The sequence below is a fragment of the Phoenix dactylifera genome, chromosome 8, assembly GCF_009389715.1.
Source record: "Phoenix dactylifera cultivar Barhee BC4 chromosome 8, palm_55x_up_171113_PBpolish2nd_filt_p, whole genome shotgun sequence".
NCBI classification, from domain to species: domain Eukaryota; kingdom Viridiplantae; phylum Streptophyta; class Magnoliopsida; order Arecales; family Arecaceae; genus Phoenix; species Phoenix dactylifera.
The window spans coordinates 30,974,830-30,993,085 of NC_052399.1; the positions used below are offsets into that span (position 1 = coordinate 30,974,830).

General features: G+C 40.8%; 2 protein-coding genes across 2 annotated transcripts in view; one reads left to right on the forward strand and one right to left on the reverse strand.

The window, feature by feature from the left end:
- Positions 1-3,034, reverse strand: part of LOC103707757 — a 28,218-nt gene extending 25,184 nt beyond the window's left edge. Inside the window, exons 1-5 of the mRNA XM_008792379.4 lie at positions 2,737-3,034; positions 2,397-2,507; positions 1,859-2,304; positions 1,533-1,614; positions 1,318-1,393 (exon numbers count right to left, since the gene is read on the reverse strand). Of these exons, the coding sequence (XP_008790601.2) occupies positions 1,318-1,393; positions 1,533-1,614; positions 1,859-2,261 (561 nt within the window). The 5' untranslated portion in view covers positions 2,262-2,304; positions 2,397-2,507; positions 2,737-3,034. The remainder of the gene's footprint in view (positions 1-1,317; positions 1,394-1,532; positions 1,615-1,858; positions 2,305-2,396; positions 2,508-2,736) is intronic.
- Positions 3,035-3,132: 98 nt separating this feature from the next.
- LOC103707767 (pentatricopeptide repeat-containing protein At1g05670, mitochondrial) lies at positions 3,133-6,343 on the forward strand. Its single transcript, XM_008792401.4, has one exon. The coding sequence runs from the start codon at positions 3,252-3,254 to the stop codon at positions 5,439-5,441; it is 2,190 nt and encodes a 729-aa protein (XP_008790623.2). The 5' UTR covers positions 3,133-3,251; the 3' UTR covers positions 5,442-6,343.
- The last annotated feature ends 11,913 nt before the right edge of the window (positions 6,344-18,256 follow it).

Sequence of the window (18,256 nt, forward strand, 5' to 3'; positions counted from 1 at the left end):
TCCTCTATTTAAAGTGAAATGATGACCCATTTTCTCATATCTTATGTTTATTAGAATTTTGCTGATTTTTCTATCTTTATTTGAAAGCTAGATCATTCTTTCTCTTTTGCAAGATCATATAATTGGCATGATTTTCGTAAAAAAAAAATCTAAATAATACATCCATCTCTTGAAATTATTTAAATTATTCAGCTTGATTGTTGTGTTGCATAGACTATAGGGAAAAGCAAGTTGTTCTAGAAACATTAAAAAGTATTGGAAGGAAAAAATTTAAACTAATGCCATTTTTTCTTTTTCTTTTTTTTTTTTTTTGGGGGGGGGGGGGGGGGGCATGGGACTTGTGAGGTGCTCGGAACCTAGTAATCTAACTTGTAGAGTTAAGAAATGTGGTTATCGGTTCTGTTCTTTCCTTGATCTTGTAGAAGTCTAAGTTTGTCGTAATTCTGACTTTGTACATAATTGATAGTGGTCTACATGGGAAATAGAGGCCAGTTGGGAGATATAGAACATGGAAAATAGAGGTCAGTTGGGAGTGAGAATGACAAACAGAGTGCATGAACCAGATCCATGATTAGTTTGGGACAGTTGAGGAAAAAGCTAGCATTCTGCACCCTCAAATCTGAAGTACTATCTTTTGACCTATCTTTGACTCAATTTTTGGACAAAGATCATTGCTCTGAGTGGCTCAGATGTCATACAGTCTGAGTTGCTTATTAATATATATCATTGTGCAACTCTTTTACTAGGATTGAATTGAGATTATGCTAAGCTCAAGAAGAGAAATTTGTGTCTTAAAAATTGGAGGAACCATGGAATTAAAAGTGCTTCGCAATTGACGAGGTAGATGGTTATTTAAAGTGATATATGGGCATCTAAGCTACGTAAAGGTTTTCACATGGAAGATTACTGAGCATTAAAGATTTCGCTGCGTGCCATCAAGTAATCCCCAATTTGCTACCAAGGTTACATCCAAGGTTCGTCGTCTCGGTACCGAACCTTGTATCAGTGTCACGCTAGCATAGTATCGATACGGTACGAAATTTTTTTGGCATACCAAATGTCAGTATGCCACCCGTATCAGTACGGTACGCTCTGTACTGCACGGTTCGGGCCAGTACGGCATACCATGGTTACATCAAAAGTGCCAACTGATTAGGATTACATTCTAGCAAAGAATACCGAGCTGCAAGCAGAACATAAAAGATTATAAGCATTAATACACTGACAAAATGCCCGAAAGAAGGTTATATACAACATTAATTTAAAATATGTGTATTGTATGATACCATATACATATGCCTTTGAGATGAATCTTACACTGGAAGAAGATTGGCATTGGGCTTCCCACTCAGACCAGTACTGCATTAGTACCATAAGTTTTCTTTTGCTTTCTCTGGATCAAAAAGCAACAAATGATACACTATAAGATTTCTGAATCTGTAAAAAGCATCATGCAAACCTTGAGGATAACAATGTGCACTACACATGAAGATATATACTTCAAAATGAGAAGAGATTGCTTCCTGACAGACCTCGTCAATGAGCTGTAAATTACACGTACAGATGGCTGCTCATCAACATATTCCATTCGAGCTCTTTTCACTCCTGCTAATGCTAGAATTCCAAAATCAGGGAAAAACAGGAAGACATGTAAACTATGATGCAAGTTAAGAACCAGTACAAAGAGCAAAGGATATAGGATTGGAAAAAAGAAAAACTGAAGCTACAATTCACCTCATTCATATCAAGTTTGATGTCAAAACACAATTTATAGGAATCAAAGAATCCTTGCTCTATGTAAGTACTTGAACAACATACTGAGAACATAAGGGACAGAAAGAAACCATTTACAGGATACGACTTTCATCAATCAAAAGGTTGTTGGACTTGATGTCATTTAAAGGAACTGCACACGAATTCTCCTTATCAGGCTCGACTTCATTCACCGCCTCCGCTGTTACTGCAGTTGCAACCAAGCTAGTACTCTCTGGTGTGGATTCATTCCGTACCAAATCACCTTTTTTTGAGGTAAAAGGTACCAAGTCATCTTCAAGGTCCATATCCTGCACATGCTGGTCATCTTCCTCTCGGCTGTTCGCCTCTAAAGTCTCTATATTGGTGCTACTAGGAACACCTTCCTTCATTTGAGGTGTACTGGCCAAACAATCAGTTTCGCTTAGCCTGAAGTCCACTCTGTGCAGATCCGAGTCCTTACTTTCATGGTTGTTTGCATCAAGATCAATAAAGTCATCCGACGCCATCTTTTAAACCTTATGCACGTGGCATCTCCAACCAGGTAACAAACTGCATAAGGTGGAGAAATGCCTACACTGTTAATCTAAGGTGCAAAAAACAACTTAAAGACTAACTTCACCAATAAACTCATAACTACCTACCCAAGTTAGCACTTTTACAATCAGCAACTAATTGCGCTGCAGAATGTAGAACTCGTACCAAGTTTTCAGATTTTTGAGTTTGACCAATGCACAATTAGACAAGCAATGCATCTGCAGAACAGAGAAATTCATACCAACGACTTTATAGTTACGCGACAAAAGTCATGATGTAATCCCCGTTCTTTTGTTCAAAAATAATAATAATAATAACAACAACAATATCATTAAGCTCTCATTTTGAGAGAAAGCCCTAGTTCCAGTTTCAGCTATAGGGCCATCTCTGGCTCCAAATCGAGCGAGAAAGAGACGGGAAGCGGGAGAAAAGAGGGGAGGATAAAACCTCGAGGTGTAGGCATGGGGGTGTGGCCGTGCGGGTAGACGGTCTCCTTCGAATCCTTCGATTCCGCAACGAGATGGCAATAAGCCCTTCCTCCTCTTCTAGCCCTGATGATCCTTCCGGAGCCTCTCTAACGGGAGAACAAGAAGAGAATGTAGAGGATCGAGAAAAAGAAGACGTAGAGAAAGGACGGGGGAAGGGAACTCGCCTAGCTAAGCTCGCTAGGGTTGGCGAGGAAGGAAGAAAACAACACTCTGAGTCGCCCCAAGTCCCAGATCCGGCGGACCACCCATCCCCTCCAACCAATCAGTCACTTGTGTTTTATTGACCTTTTTCCTGAACCAAACCAGCCTCGAGAGCTGACATGGAGAAAGACTCTTGAGAGAGCCGAGCCGGCTGGTGTTTGTGGCCGGTTCACCCCTGGTGACCCGCCGGGTCAGGGACGTAAACCCGAAACTGACCCATTTATCCAGCAGGAGGCGGATGGCAGAGTGGAAACCAAGGGGGAAGGGCGACCGATGCTCCTCCGCTCTGCGATAAAGAGGTTCGTCCGTCGCCCTCGGATCCCAGACCCCAGGCGGCCCTTCTCGTCGTCCGTCATCGACTCCATCACCACGAGCATCCGTCCCTTCCCGGACTATTCCCCCAAGAAGCCCTCCATCAGGGACTCCGATCTCGTCCACCGCGTCACCACCGCGCTCAAGCAGCGCCGCTCAGAGCCTCTCCACCGTGTCCTCAGCCCCTTTGCCTCCCGCTTCCGCTCCGACCACCTCATCTGGGTCCTCCCCCACCTCCGCTCGGACCTCGCCCCCGTCGTCTCCCTCCTCCGCTGGTACCGCTCCCGCAAGAACCTCATTCCCACGGAGGCCCAGGCCATCGCCGCCCACATCGCCGTCGCCTCTGGGCACCGTGGGACCGCGCGCCATCTCCTTTGTGAAGGCCTCGCCTCTCACAAGCATTTCGTCGAGCAGGTCGTCTACACGTACAAGTATTGGTGCTCCGACCCCTCCGTCTTCGACCTACTCTTCTGGGCGGCCCTCGAAATCGATAGGATCGATGAGGCCCGCAACCTCTTCTCCCATCTGGTCAGTTACGGTATTGTTGTCTCGGTCGACGTTTGCAATGCCCTCCTTGCCCGCCTCCCGGTCGATGACATGCTGTGTGTTTTTGTACAATTCCCTGTATCCGGTGTTCAGTGGAACGCCAAGTCGTATAATATCATAATTCACGGCCTTTGTAGCATAGGAAAGGTCGGGGAGGCTCATAGAATCCTCCTGGAAATGGAAGAGAAGGGTAGTGTCTCGCCAGATGTTGTAAGTTACAGCACCCTCATTGATGGGTACTGCTGTGTTGGGGAATTACAGAAGGCAATGGAGTTGTTTGATGATATGACTACAAAGGGACTGAAACCAAACTCTTTCACCTATAACAGTATCATCACTCTCCTGTGTAAGAATGGGAAAGTCGTGGAGGCAGAGAGGGTGCTTCTGGGAATGGTGAATCATGGAGTAACTCCTGACACAGTCGTATATACTACTATGATTAATGGCTTTTGCAAAAATGGTAATTTGCCTGCTGTGTATCGGCTAGTAGGTGAGATGAAGAAAAGTGGACTAGTTCCTGATGCCATGACTTATACTGCTCTGATTTATGGGCTTAGCCGGAGTGGAAAGATGGCCGAAGCTGAACAGGTTTTTCAGGAAATGCTCTGTAAGGGGTTGAATCCAGATGAAGTCACTTACACTTCACTTGTAGATGGATACTGCAAGAAAGGAAATATGAAGGATGCCTTCCGTCTCCATAATGAGATGTTGCAGATGGGTTTGATTCCGAATGTTGTGACTTACACTGCTCTGTCTGATGGCCTCTGTAAACAGGGGGAGGTGGAGGCTGCAAATGAGCTTTTGCATGAGATGTGTGCAATGGGGCTAGAGTTGAATTTGTGTACCTACAACTCACTAATAAATGGTCTTTGTAAATCTGGTAATATTGATCAGGCAGTGAAGACCATGGTGGACATGGAGGCAGCCGGAATTAGTCCAGATGCATATTCTTATACTACTTTGATGGATGCTTATTGTAAGGCCGGTGAGATGGATCGGGCCCACAGCCTCCTTCGGGAAATGCTGGATAAAGGTATCCAACCAAGTGTTGTGACTTTTAATGTTTTAATGAATGGGTTTTGTGCATCCGGGATGCTAGAAGATGGAAAGAGGCTTCTGGGATGGATGGTGGAGAAGAATATTCTGCCAAATGCCACAACCTACAATTCTCTCATGAAGCAATACTGCATTGACAAGAATATGAAAGCTACAACAGAAATATATAGAGGAATGGGCGCTCAGGGGGTGATGCCTGATGAGAACACATACAATATTTTGATCAGGGGACATTGCAAGGCAAGAAACATGAAGGAGGCATGTTATTTTCATAGCGAGTTGGTGAAGAGGGGATTTCATCTTAGAGATAGTTCCTATAATGCACTTATCAAAGGACTTGTCAGGAAGAAGAGGTTGTTGGAAGCAAGGAAATTGTTTGAAGAGATGAGGGCAGTGGGTTTGGTTGCTGACAGGGAGATATACAATATCTTTATTGATCTGAACTATGGTGAGGGAAATGTGGAGCTGACTCTTGAACTCTGTGATGAAGCATTAGAGAAATGGCATGTTGAATCTAAAACTAACGAAACTTCAAAACATGGATTATAATTTCTTGTGATGAAAGGAGAAATCTATTGGTGGAGGATCTTAGTGGGAAAGGATTACTAGAATCTCATCACACCATCAAAATTAACATTTAAATGGCTGGACAGAAACACCCGAATTTTTAAGGGCAGAAGAATGCACCCGAGGATAGTGGCAGGTAGGGCTTTACTTCATGCAGCAGAGATCACCGGCACTATCGTTGTATCGGGGCCTGGGTCGGCCAAGGACATCTAGGGCTCCTATTTAGCTTATGTAGCGCCCAGGACCATTCTGGTCTCTTGGGAGCCCCCACCTTCTGGTTTTCTCAAGGTTAACTTCGATGGCAACTTCACTAGTGACGGAGATAGAGGTGGAGTGGGCTTTGTGATCAAGGATCATGAGTCCAAGCTTGTGGCTGCCAGGGGTCGACTCGTCTTCGATAAGTCAGTCGGTGCTATGGAGTTGAGAGCTGCATGGGAGGGCATCATCTTTGCCTGACTGGCTCTAGGGGCGAATTGTATCCACCTTGAAGGTCATGCGGCTTTGGTGATCGATTGGATTCAGGAAAGTGTTGACAGGCACAGGCGTCTGGATACGCACCCGCCCTTGCGGAACATATGTGAGATTGTGGGAGGGCTTGCAGCGATCCGGGCTACCCATGTTTATCAGGAGACGAACAATGTGGCTGACTGGGTTGTATCCTATGCGGCACACCACTCAGGAGAATGTCTTGGGAGAGACAAGAGTCTGCTCCCCCACCCTTGCATCAACTTTTTTTTGATTCTTATGGTTGTACTCGTGCATGTATGACATGAGTCACTGCTGTATCAAAAAAAAAAAAATGGAGAGTACATATGTGAGAACTAATCACCATTCTTTTCTAGTTTCATTTGCTTTACCTTTATGCTATCCTATTGGATGACAAAGTTCTTGGATTCAACTTTTTTTTTCTCACTTAAGTTCTTGAATGACAAAGTACTCTACCTTGCGTCGACTTCTTTTTGATTCTTATGGGTGTACTCATGCGCGTACGACATGAGTCGCCGTTGTATAAAAAAAAAAAAAAATGGAGAGTACATATGTGAGAACTAATCACCATTCTTTTCTAGTTTCATTTGCTTTACCTTTATGCTATCCTAATGGATGACAAAGTTCTTGGATTCAACTTTTTCTTTTCTCACTTAAATTCATGATTTCTGCAAACTTGGAACATGTCGCTTATCGGCATTTACGACCTCTGTAAGTTCAGTTTCATATATTTTAGCAATTGATAAAGTAATTGCCTCTACTACAAGGTGCTAGTGCACAGGATATTTATTGCCTTCCGTGAATTCGAAAATGCTGCTGATATATATTAAATGTAAAAGCAATGATCAGATATGGACATCTTACACCAGTTTTACTCCATCTATATACACCTTCCTAATTATGCTCTGTTGCACCAATCCTCCTTGGCATTGCATAGAGAAACCATATCAATTATATAATTTGTGCTTACTTTTATCTCTTCCTCTAATCTTTTGTGGTTGTTTTCTAAGTTTTCAATTTCAAGTTGATGAATGTCATTTTAGTATTTGAGTAACGAGGAGGTATTTCTTCTTGTCTAAATATGATCTGATCTCCTTGTTAGTTGGTCCTTTCCCCTGTGTTCTGTGTTCTTGCTAAACCAGTAATTCTTTATAACAATGCAAAATGGTTTCATTGTTTCAATCAAGGTCCGCTGTACCGGTACCGGTCGGCGTACCGGTGGCGGCCCGGACCGATCCATACCGGTCCCGTACCGGTCCGTACCGGTGGCATACCGGTCCGAACCGGTCCCGTACCGGTCCGAACCGATCCCGTAGTGGTTCTTCAACAATAAACTACCGGTACCGGATTTCACGCCGATCCGGTACCGGTCCCAGGCCGGACCGATACGTACCGGCCCGTACCGGCCGGTACGGACCGGTACGGCAAACCATGGTTTCAATAATTTATATCTTGTTCTTTTCATTTGTATGCTTTTTTCCTTCTCATTTGTATGCTTTTTTCCTTCTTATATGTTTCTTTTAGTGCAAAGAAACAAGTATTCTATTGTGAAATCTCACTTGCATTGAGGATACATCCAATGAATTATACAATTTTAATGAATATTAGCATCATGTTATCCCATATATATGCTAGAGAGGCTTTTGGTTATGTTCGTAGCCTCACTTTTTGTCAAAACATTTGAGTATGGTAGTCTTCTAATTTTGATGGTTGCCCACATTCAGCCATTTATTGATGTCTAAGATAGACATTAGAAGGTTTATAAATTAAAGATGCAAAATTGCTTTTGAATGGATACTAGCTGTTGAGATACGAGGGAAGCTTTTAAAAGATTTTCTCTTGTACCCATGAAAGTTCTAAAATTTCTTATTCTCAGTAGGACAATCATCCTAGCAATTAAAGCATTCGTTGTAATGTTGTAACTGTTATTTTGTATTCGTAAAAATGCTACAAATGAAGATATAAATGAGGATTTCATGCAAATCTTTTCCATGTTCCTTGTCTTCATAAAAATCAAAAATTTTATTTCTTTATGATATCTAGCATTAGACTACAAAACATAGCTGAAATGTACTAAACATTAATAATTTATGTCCATTGATTCAACTTGCCATCATGAAGATATCATTTAATATTCATAAAACATTAACATGAATATTGTAATTATCATCAAAGTTGTCTGGTTTTTGTTAATGAAGAGCATGGGATTCATCCTTTATTTAGTGCAATATGGCTTGGTTTTCTCTGGCTAAGTTGTAAATCAAGGTTTAAGACCAGTGGAAAAGGATCGTAAAACTGGTACCTTAGCCTTCTACCAGAAAACGAACATCGTAACCACCGTGGGATGCTGGAACCACCCTGAATTGGTATGTACTGCACATATTGAACAGTGCTGGCTGGTTCAGGCTGGTTCGAGCTCGAACTGATTGGTTGTACTTTAAAATCAAGTAAAAAGGTGAGAGAGCCAGCTCTCTCTCTCTTTCCTTTATGCAATCGCACGGTCCTGTGGGTGGCTTTTGATTGAGGGAGAGAGAGAGAGGGAGGGGGACAGAGAGAAAGAGAGAGAAGGCAAAAAGGCTGTTATTCGAGCCTTTCCACCCATTTACCAAGTTCCCTACTTGCCAGTTTCTTAAACTCTATTGAAATCACTGGTACTATTGGCACTCTAGCATCACATAACCCTTCAAAAAAAAGGCTAAACATGCAAAAACAAAACAAGATTAATTTAATATTCATTTCAAAAGTAAAATATGAAAAAAAAAATGTGTCCCGGTATGGTACCAGTATGGAACACGTTACCATTTGTCAATATATTATGTACCAGTACCATACTAGTCCAATAAGAAACTGATACCATGTTTGGTACTAATATTTGAAACATTGTTGTATGCCTCTTGTCACATTCACGAAATTCTATCTAGTATCAAAAAGTAATTGATTTGATGTTTAAAGCATCTGAATATTTATGGTCAGTGTCCTGATCCATTCCCAGGTGAATTGTTGCATCAATCCGGGGTTGTAGCAGCAAATTAGGCATGTGAAATGCATGGCAGCTCTATATTTCTTATTTGTTTCTTAGCTTTCTTTGTTTCCCTATATTCAGGTGCACAACCTAGGTCAATGTGTGGCGACTTCTATTATAATAGCATCCAACCCAGTTATCTTTCTTTCTTTTCAATGCATCACAATTGAGATTTGTAACTTCTTTGCTTGCGGAGACCAGGTTCGCACCTACTATGGAGTTCTGCTGCCCCTTGCTCCTTGGATGTTTCTTAGAGTTGGTGGAACATAAATTTTCATTTATGCTCTCTTGCTGCTCTTAAGTAAGTTAGTCTGCCATATCTCTTTAGACTAATGTAGTTATGAGGTTGAGGTATTATAAGCACACTGCCTCATTATCTAACTCTGGTTAATTAGACAAGTGAAACAATCTTGAAAGCGGCCCCTCATAAAATTTCTGAAAATGTACTCGTTCTGGGTTAATTGACAGGTCTTTGTGCGGTGATCAGCAGTCAAAAGATTATATTTAATAACTTCTGCTGGTCTTGGTTTATCATCTCCCTACGATCAGATTGAATTTATTGAATGATATAACGCAGGCAGTTAATTTTTAAATTTGACTCTTAGAAATTCCAAAATTGCTATTTCCTATTCCTATGATTTTTCTTCTCTTTTTTATGTGCTTTTTAAATGATAAGTGGAACTATGCACTCTGCTATTGAGTTTTCAAAGAGGTGAGTATGGGATTACTAAGGTCTAGCATACCTAGTTACCAAAGGCAACTATTTTTCAATACATTTGTAATTGGTGGGGAATAACTGGCAGTCTTCCATACTCTCTTTCTATAGATCAGGAATCTTTCCAGTATGGTTTAAAATTTTCATGTTTGCACATTTTCATGAATATTCATGAAGATGAGGACCCACATTGTAAAGGAAGATGAGGATAATATCATGGTTTGGAACCCTTGTTCTCTTTCAAAAGATTTAACGGCTTTCAGAACATCTTTCATAAAGGCCTTGATGAGTTGCATATTAGAAAAGGTAGTTAAACAACTCTCCACTAGACTAGAAAAATGAATACACATTTATTTTGATTTGCCTTAACTAATCTTCTAGTTGACAACCTTCTTCTTGTCTTAGAATTCCATTCATCAGTTGACATGAATTTCCACTTACTTCAGCTTGGTCCAGGTCTTGAATTTAGGCTGTAGCTCTCCAACTGAAAAGAAGACTTTTCATTTTCTACCAAGTAATACTTATTTTAAATACTTTTCAGTAAATTTTGCCGCCATGTAAGAGTAATGGTTTGACTAAATTTCTTTAAAATCCAATAACATTCATTAAAAATTGAAATGTGAATGTCTCTAGTATCTTTACCAGTGGATAATGCCTAGCAGATGTTCGGGAAGAATTTCTGACAAAGCATCATGAAGTAGATCCACTAACTCGAATTAACTAGGAATGAACTATCATACTGTTAATACAGGTTGATGTGTAGTAGTTGCTCCAATTAAATCTTTTATCATGCTCTATTACTAGAATCTAGCTGCAGAATTCCATCATTATGTGATTAACAAACCCAATGCTGCTATGATTCCTTTCATAGTTTATATTCAGTCTTTCTCATATTCTTCAATGTTTAATCTACTATCATGTTGCACTGGATAGTTCTTTTTTAATTGAATGCAGGACATATATACATTTTGTGTTTGTACATATCGCATCCATCATGGTGACTTATTTGGACTGTTGCGCTGTTATTGTACGAATATTAGCCACATAATATATTGAGAAATTAGATTTACTGCAACCTCTGCTATTGCATTTTAGGTTTCAGTTGCATCACAAACTGTGAGATAAGGTTTATTGGTTATAGTTGTAATTACATAACAAACTTTCATGGGTATTTATTTATAATCAGCTTCTTGATACATGATTTAGTTAAATATAGCTGGCTGTTCATTTACCATCAATATTCTCTATTAGGGACATGAAAGAAATAGAGACATGGTCCCATCTAGATATATGTTTTACTTGATGCCGTTGGAATATTCGTTTTAGTTGGTACTGTTTTTGCCTTGTACAACAAAAAAAAACAATGCATGGCATGCGTTCTTATCCATCAGGAGTGCCAACTTGGATTTGTAGCAGACTATCTCGCTGATTTATATGATGAAAAAACTGTTATTAACATTAGCATAAATGATCCATATTTGCCTTGCAGGTTCTCTGATAATGTAGAAGTCATGAGCATGGTGGGGCACATTCTGGTCCTAGGGAAACAACCACTTGGATGACATCCTCATGGACTTCTGGAGTAGTGAATTTGTCCATATAGATTACAACATATGTTTCAGACAAAGGAAGGAAGTAGAAGATTCCTTGCAATTGTCTCAAAACCGCTTTAGGTTTGACTAAAAAGAAGGTACCTTCAGGTCTCGTGAGGCAATTCTGAGTGTTCTCCTGAAGAATAATGTTGTGGCAGGAATTTTTTTGTGGGACCGTTCGGTGGAGTGGACTATGGAAGGGTACAACCAGGGGAATGGATAGTAGGAATTAATGGTCTGTGAATGAATATTCTTTTAAATTTACAGCTTTTAAATTTTGATTAGAAACTTACAACTTCTTTGCAGAAACATGATTATTCCTAGTTATCCAAATGAAAAACTAGTTAGGATCGGAACTTTTTGCTTCTAGCCAGGTCATCTTGCACGACCTGGTGCTTGAAAGCTGAACACAATGTTAATGATTTTTTTAAAAAGGAAAAGTAATAATAATCGCAATGTAGGTATTGGATAGAATAATATAGGTATTTATATTTAATATTGGTTGCAGGTATATGCGTGCATGCACAGTTGCACAGACATTAGAGAGATAGAGAAAGAGAGAGAGGAGCTGCAGTTGAGCATGGTCTGAGGCTTACACCGGCGGCGTCGACCACAGCAGTTTTTATCTTTTGCTTTTGGCAGTGCAAGAAAGCCAACCTCAAAATTATGATTCCCATGTATTGTATGTTTGTTCTCCTAAAAAATAATTATAGTATCGTTATTAGAGCATGGTGGTGAGAATGGTAAAATTCAGACTATAATAGTAGTGATTCAGGGCTCGTTTGGTTCGCGGGAAGTATTTTCCCTCCTAGGAATATAATTCATGGGAATCAGATTCCTAGGAAGAGGATACCTAGGAAAGTATTTTTGGCATGTTTGGTTAACCATGGGAAAGTGACAAATTTCCAAAGTGCTTATGTTTAGTTGACCATCCACTTTCCTAGGAAAGTTATGTATAATTTCTATTATGCCCTTAATAAAAATTAGGTCTTTAATGCTTCTTTAATGCTGAAGGGTCTTTTTGGGAAAAAATAAAAAAGGAGTGATTCCCACCTCATGGGAAAATAACTTTCCCATGAAGGGCTCGTTTGGTTCACGGGAAGTATTTTCCCTCCTAGGAATATGATTCCTGGGAATCAGATTCCTAGGAAGAGGATACCTAGGAAAGTACTTTTGGCATGTTTGGTTAACCATGGGAAAGTCACAAATTTCCAAAGTGCTTATGTTTGGTTGACCATCCACTTTCCTAGGAAAGTTATGTATAATTTCTATTATGCCCTTAATAAAAATTAGGTCTTTAATGCCTCTTTAATGCTTCTTTAATGCTGAAGGGTCTTTTTGGGAAAAAATAAAAAAAGAGTGATTCCCACCTCATGGGAAAGTAACTTTCCCATGTTTCTCATGGGAAAGACTTTCCCATGAAATGTGGGAATCATATTCCCATGGGAATACAACTTTCCCATCTCTCTCCTTTGAAAACTCCAACCAAACAAGAGGCATTTCATTACTTTCCCGTTGACCACACTTTCCCCCCTATTTTTCCTGCGAACCAAACAAGCCCGAAATGTGGGAATCATATTTCCATGGGAATACAATTTTTCCATCTCTCTCCTTTGAAAACTCCAACCAAACAAGAGGCATTTCATTACTTTTCCGTTGACCACACTCCCCCCCCCCCCCCTCCTGCGAACCAAACGAGCCCTCAATATCAAAAGAGGTTGGCCCTTTTAAGGGAGGCTGCGCATAGAAGGTTCCTTGGGAAAGAGAAACATGTGGGATCATGTAGTCTCCTTGTCAACCATCTCTATCTTGATGCGTTCCGACTCCCAATCGTGGACCATTTAGATTGTCGAGGAGCTCCTAGGTCCCCATTGCCAGTAGTTTGCTATGCGTGATTGAGCTAATAAGTATATAAATTGATATCTAGCATTACGGATATGACCATAGTACGTCGTATCGGTCTAAATCGGACGATATAGGATGTACTATATCATACCAATTTAGTACCGGTATTCGATACAAGTGGCGTACTCCAAAAAAATTTCGTACTGTACTGATACTGTGCTAGTGTAGCACCGGTATAGCTTCTGATACCGAGACGGCGAACTTTAGATTTGGCACAAATTATTATGTTCCAATCCTTGTATAAGACACTCTTTCTTGATGAAGGAAATGTCATCATTCTCTCCAAGGTGATTGGTCAAAGTGGTTGAGTTTGATTTCGGCATTCTATGCAAGGAATGAGATGGGAGGGATGTCCGGTTCCATTTGATAGGCCATTTTCCTGACTTTGAATGGTGCCAAATCTTGCCCCGGTTTATAGGAATGGCCATCATTGAGCCTAATTTGAAAGGCCAGCGCTGTCTCGCAGACAAAATGAAACGATTCCACCAAAAAGATCGAGAAAAAAAATAAATATACATGATGTATTGCAAAGATGGTTTGCAATGTATTATTGGTACTGAAAAACTACAAAAGGAAACGAGAGTTCATGTTAAGGTAGTTCAAATCAAACATATGCGGTGCTTTGATTGGGTAAATAAATTATTAATAAAAATAAAATGCAGGCAATTTATTCGCAATGGAGGAACATTAGAAGAACAATTGATCCTGCCTATATATAAGCTATGTGGTCGTGGTTTTATTTGATTCAAAATTATATGCATTCATTCGAACTGATAGATATACTAACACTCTTGATTTGTGAATTCCATTTCTTTGTCATGCAGAGAGTAAGACGTGTAAAATTAGGGAAACAGATTTTGGCCTAGCGCATTGAGGTTCAACTATTTCGGATGATCTGGTTGTTTTGCGCTTAAAAACCATGCAAAAGAGGAGGCCGGAGATATGCTTAGAGGAGCGCAAAAGAGACCCTGGAGCTTCTTAGCTTCCTGACCGAGAGGCACACCTTGTCCAACTTCAAGTGCTACTGCGAGATACCCAAATCCTAAGATCATTTGATTCCATTGCCACCACTTTCCAGCTCTTTCCCAATTCCTCCCTGGAGAAGTTGATGCAAGATAGGCTCCGGAGACCGTGATAATAGGATGCTCTAATACCAAACTGATGTGGGATAGAAGAAGAGAAGGAGGAGGAGAAGAAGACATACGAAGAGACTAATTCAATATTTTCAAATCTCAATAATGCAAACTATATTCTCAATTACTTAGCAATAGGCTCATATAAACAATCTAAAACCCTAATGAGAATCAGCATAAAAATAAAATACAGAAATCCTCATAAAATTCTAGTCCAAGAATCCGTATAAAAAAATATAATTCTCTAATTTCTAAATAAAATAAAATTTACTAATTTTTATATTTGCGCCTAATAGAAGTTCATCTAAATTTCTTATCGGACTATGCTCTGTTATAACTGATGCATGACGAGCTTGGGAGGTAGGGAGAATAAGATGCTCTAACACTATATTGATGTAGGACAGAAGCAGAAGAAGAAGGAGAGAGAAAAAGAGGAGGAGGAAAGAGAAAAGGAGGAGAAGAAGGTAAAGGGAGATGGCAATTCAATATTCTCAACTTTCAAAATGCAAACAATGTTCTAAATTATATAGCAATGTGTTTAGATTGACTTATAATAAGATGATCCTCCATCATACTCTCCTGGTTGGAAAAATCTCGACTCCAAAGAGTTTGTCTGCAAGCACTACTCGAGAAGCTCTAGATCTAAGGCGCAAAACTCGACCTCTATAATCTAGAAAACATTAGATGAAGGATGACCTTTCCATTGAATAAGATAATGTGAAGTCACCATAAGAAGAAGTAATAATATCGTTACCAAAACTGCTTCAATCGCATCTCTCTATCGAGAAAAATATGGCACCTTATGAACTGAAGTACTTGCATAACACTAGATGGCAAAGCAACAAGCTAGAAGGTACCTCGGTAAGGTAATAAATCCTCCATACTAAAAATGGGACTAATATTTATATGATCAAGTAAATCAAATATACATGCATTAGGTCCAAGTTCTCTAATAATAGAAAATTTAAACAATCGCTCGGGCATGCAATTTCATAAATGACCGGATAAATGCAAACTGTTGGGGGAAAAACCCCAAGTCATACCGCCACGGAGGCGCTCGGCCAAAGAGCGCCGACCAGGAGGATGCTCGGCCAAAGAATGCCGACCAGGAAGGCGCTCGACTAAAGGGCGCCGACCGGAGAGAGCGCCAAGAGGCGCCCAATCAAAATAACCAAGTAGAGATGCTCGGATAGGAAGAGCCGACCAGCGGACGCCGACCAGAGAAGCGCTCAACTAGAAAGCGCTGACTAGAGAGAGCGCCAAATAGAGGCGCTCGGCTAGAAGGTGCTCGCCCAAAGGGCGCCGACCAGGAGTACTCGAAGCAACCCCGCCACAGGGCGCCCCTCTGGGCGACCAGCTCGGCTCGGCACCCTTGCCGAGCCGATGCCTTAACTAATACTCCTCCCCGCCAAGCTTTCTCGAAAGGTCCGGCGGCTATACACGCGACTCTACTATAGCCTGCCACTATCTCCAAGCCATCAAGGCATAAGATCTCTGCAGGTATTCGGCACGACCTGCCATTAATGCATGAGACTCCCTCAAGTCTCCGATGCACCCAGTCATTTAATGAGCACGGCCCAAGACGATCTCCGGATCACTGAACCATCAGAGCGTATGGCTCTCCCTGACCGCCGGTTCATTCGGTAATAAATGCACTTACCATCCACGGACCCCAGGCCCACCACAGCCGGCGGTTCAACCACTCCAACAGGTCCGATCGACCGTGACAACTCCCTGATTCCGGTCCGATTCGGTCCCGTTCTCCACTACGCCATTAATGGGCCAAATCGTGCCCAATTATTACAAAAGAGGACAAACCTCCTGTCACCTCCCAAGTAACAAAAATCCTTCTATAAAAGAAAACCTGGGGGGAAAAGGATGGGGCCCCCCGGACAGAACCCTCCTGGACCGGGCGAAAAGAAGCAAACAGCACAGACACAATGGAGGATATCACCCTCTTCATCTTCTTCATCTTATCCAAATATTCCTGCTGTCTTCTCCATATACTCTCTTCCTTGCTCTCTACACATATCTGCCCCCCTCTGACTTAAGCATCGGAGGGCCGGCGCCGGGGAGCCCGGCCACCGGCTTTTTGCAGGACTTACACCCCTCCAGGAGGACGTCACCAGTCGGCGCGCCGCCGACCACCGTCCCTGCAGCGAAGCTCCTCCTTCCCCGGCTTCGCGGTAGCCCCCGGGTCCAATTTCCAGTAACACAAACCATGGCATTATCTCCTACATTAAACTTCTTAGGCATATGATGCACATCAGCTGCATATTTATAGTCCGATTACTTATTGTAATTTTGTGCCTAAATTTATAGTTCAGGATATTGATACCGTTTCTAACATAAACTTGACAGAGTAGTCTATTCTTGGTTCTAGAGTCCTTTTTTGAAGGTTTGGCTAGGTTTAAAATAATGTTCTTTCCCTTATCATTATCCACAGTAGTGGATAAAACACACCTCGCTGCATTGCAATGGTGGCCATCTGTCTCTAAATCATCCTCTAACTCTACTTCATCTTCAGAATATTCTATAGGATCTACTACCTAGTCCTTATCCTCTTATGGATCATCAAACTTCTGCTCTAAGTTTAAAGCACGACGAGGTCAACGTGCAGCCATGTGACCTCTATTATGACAGTGATGGCACTGCACTAAAACACCGCTATAATGGGGATTGCTGACAAAACTACTAGGATATGTAACAAACTAAGGTTCTTTATTCCTACCAATGCTATCCCTAAAAGTTGATTAAGAAATAATCCTAAATTGGGTAGCAGACCTTGATTGGAAAACAGGTCTAGACTGACAAGACTCACTTACCTAAGAAGAGAACATACACAGAAAAGGAGTCTTAAGATACCTCGCTATAACAATAGCCTTTTGATAGGTCTCCTCCAAAGAATCAGGTGCATATAACTTTACCTCTCTCTTTATATCTCCTCTAAGCCATTGATAAACCTCCTAACTGTGTGAAATGGATCTTTTTGTATCCTGGTCCTAAACAAATGCTCATCAAATCTTTCTATATATTTGGACATAATTGATGTTTGCCTATGGTTTAGAAGCTGGTCAAACAATTTATTTCTATTATAAGAAGGTAGGTATTTCTTGATTAACTTATGTCTCATAATTACCCATTGGATGATAAGCAGATCATCTTGACGTTGAAGGTTTTGTTGGAACTGCTAATATTTCTTAGCTGCTCCTACCAATTTTATCTCAACAAAATGAACTCTCTCTCTATTAGTCATATCATACCAATCAAAGAAATCTTCAAGCTTATCCAACGAATCTAGAAAGACATCAGGGCCTAATTTACCATCATATGATCACACATATATCTTAAGCAATTTACTAATGCTACCAATGTCCTCTGGATTATATTTATGGGACAAAGGGGAATGCCTATTGTCCTTATCATGATTTTGAGAATGTTGATCAACTGGCTTATGACAAACTTTTCTTGGACAGTCTGAACTGGTTGCCTGTGGTTTTGTCTATGCTAATGCCTAGGAATCTAGTGTTTCTCTACAAACTCATCTTTCTCATATACATCATCATGATCCCTAGACTCCAGATTATAATAAGGATCCCTAGGTAAGACTCTAACAGTATGTCTAGAGGCATAACTCATCCTATTAGTAGTTATTATTGACATGGGAGTGGGGAGGATATCCTAAATAGGCCTAACTAAATGAGGGGACCTATCAAGTTGCTTAACAGACTCGTCTACCCCTAAACCTCTTAGGGCTTAAGCTACATGCTAACTCAATTGCTCATATTGTTGATTTGTCATTGAAAAATTCTAGTCTACGGAGTCTATAAAGGTTTGAGGGTCGAATGGTGGTGTAGAAGTAGAGGAAATAACATTTGTGGTAGTTTGATCAATGGTGGATAAATGGTCACTCTATTTATTCCTAGTTATAATATGAGACACTT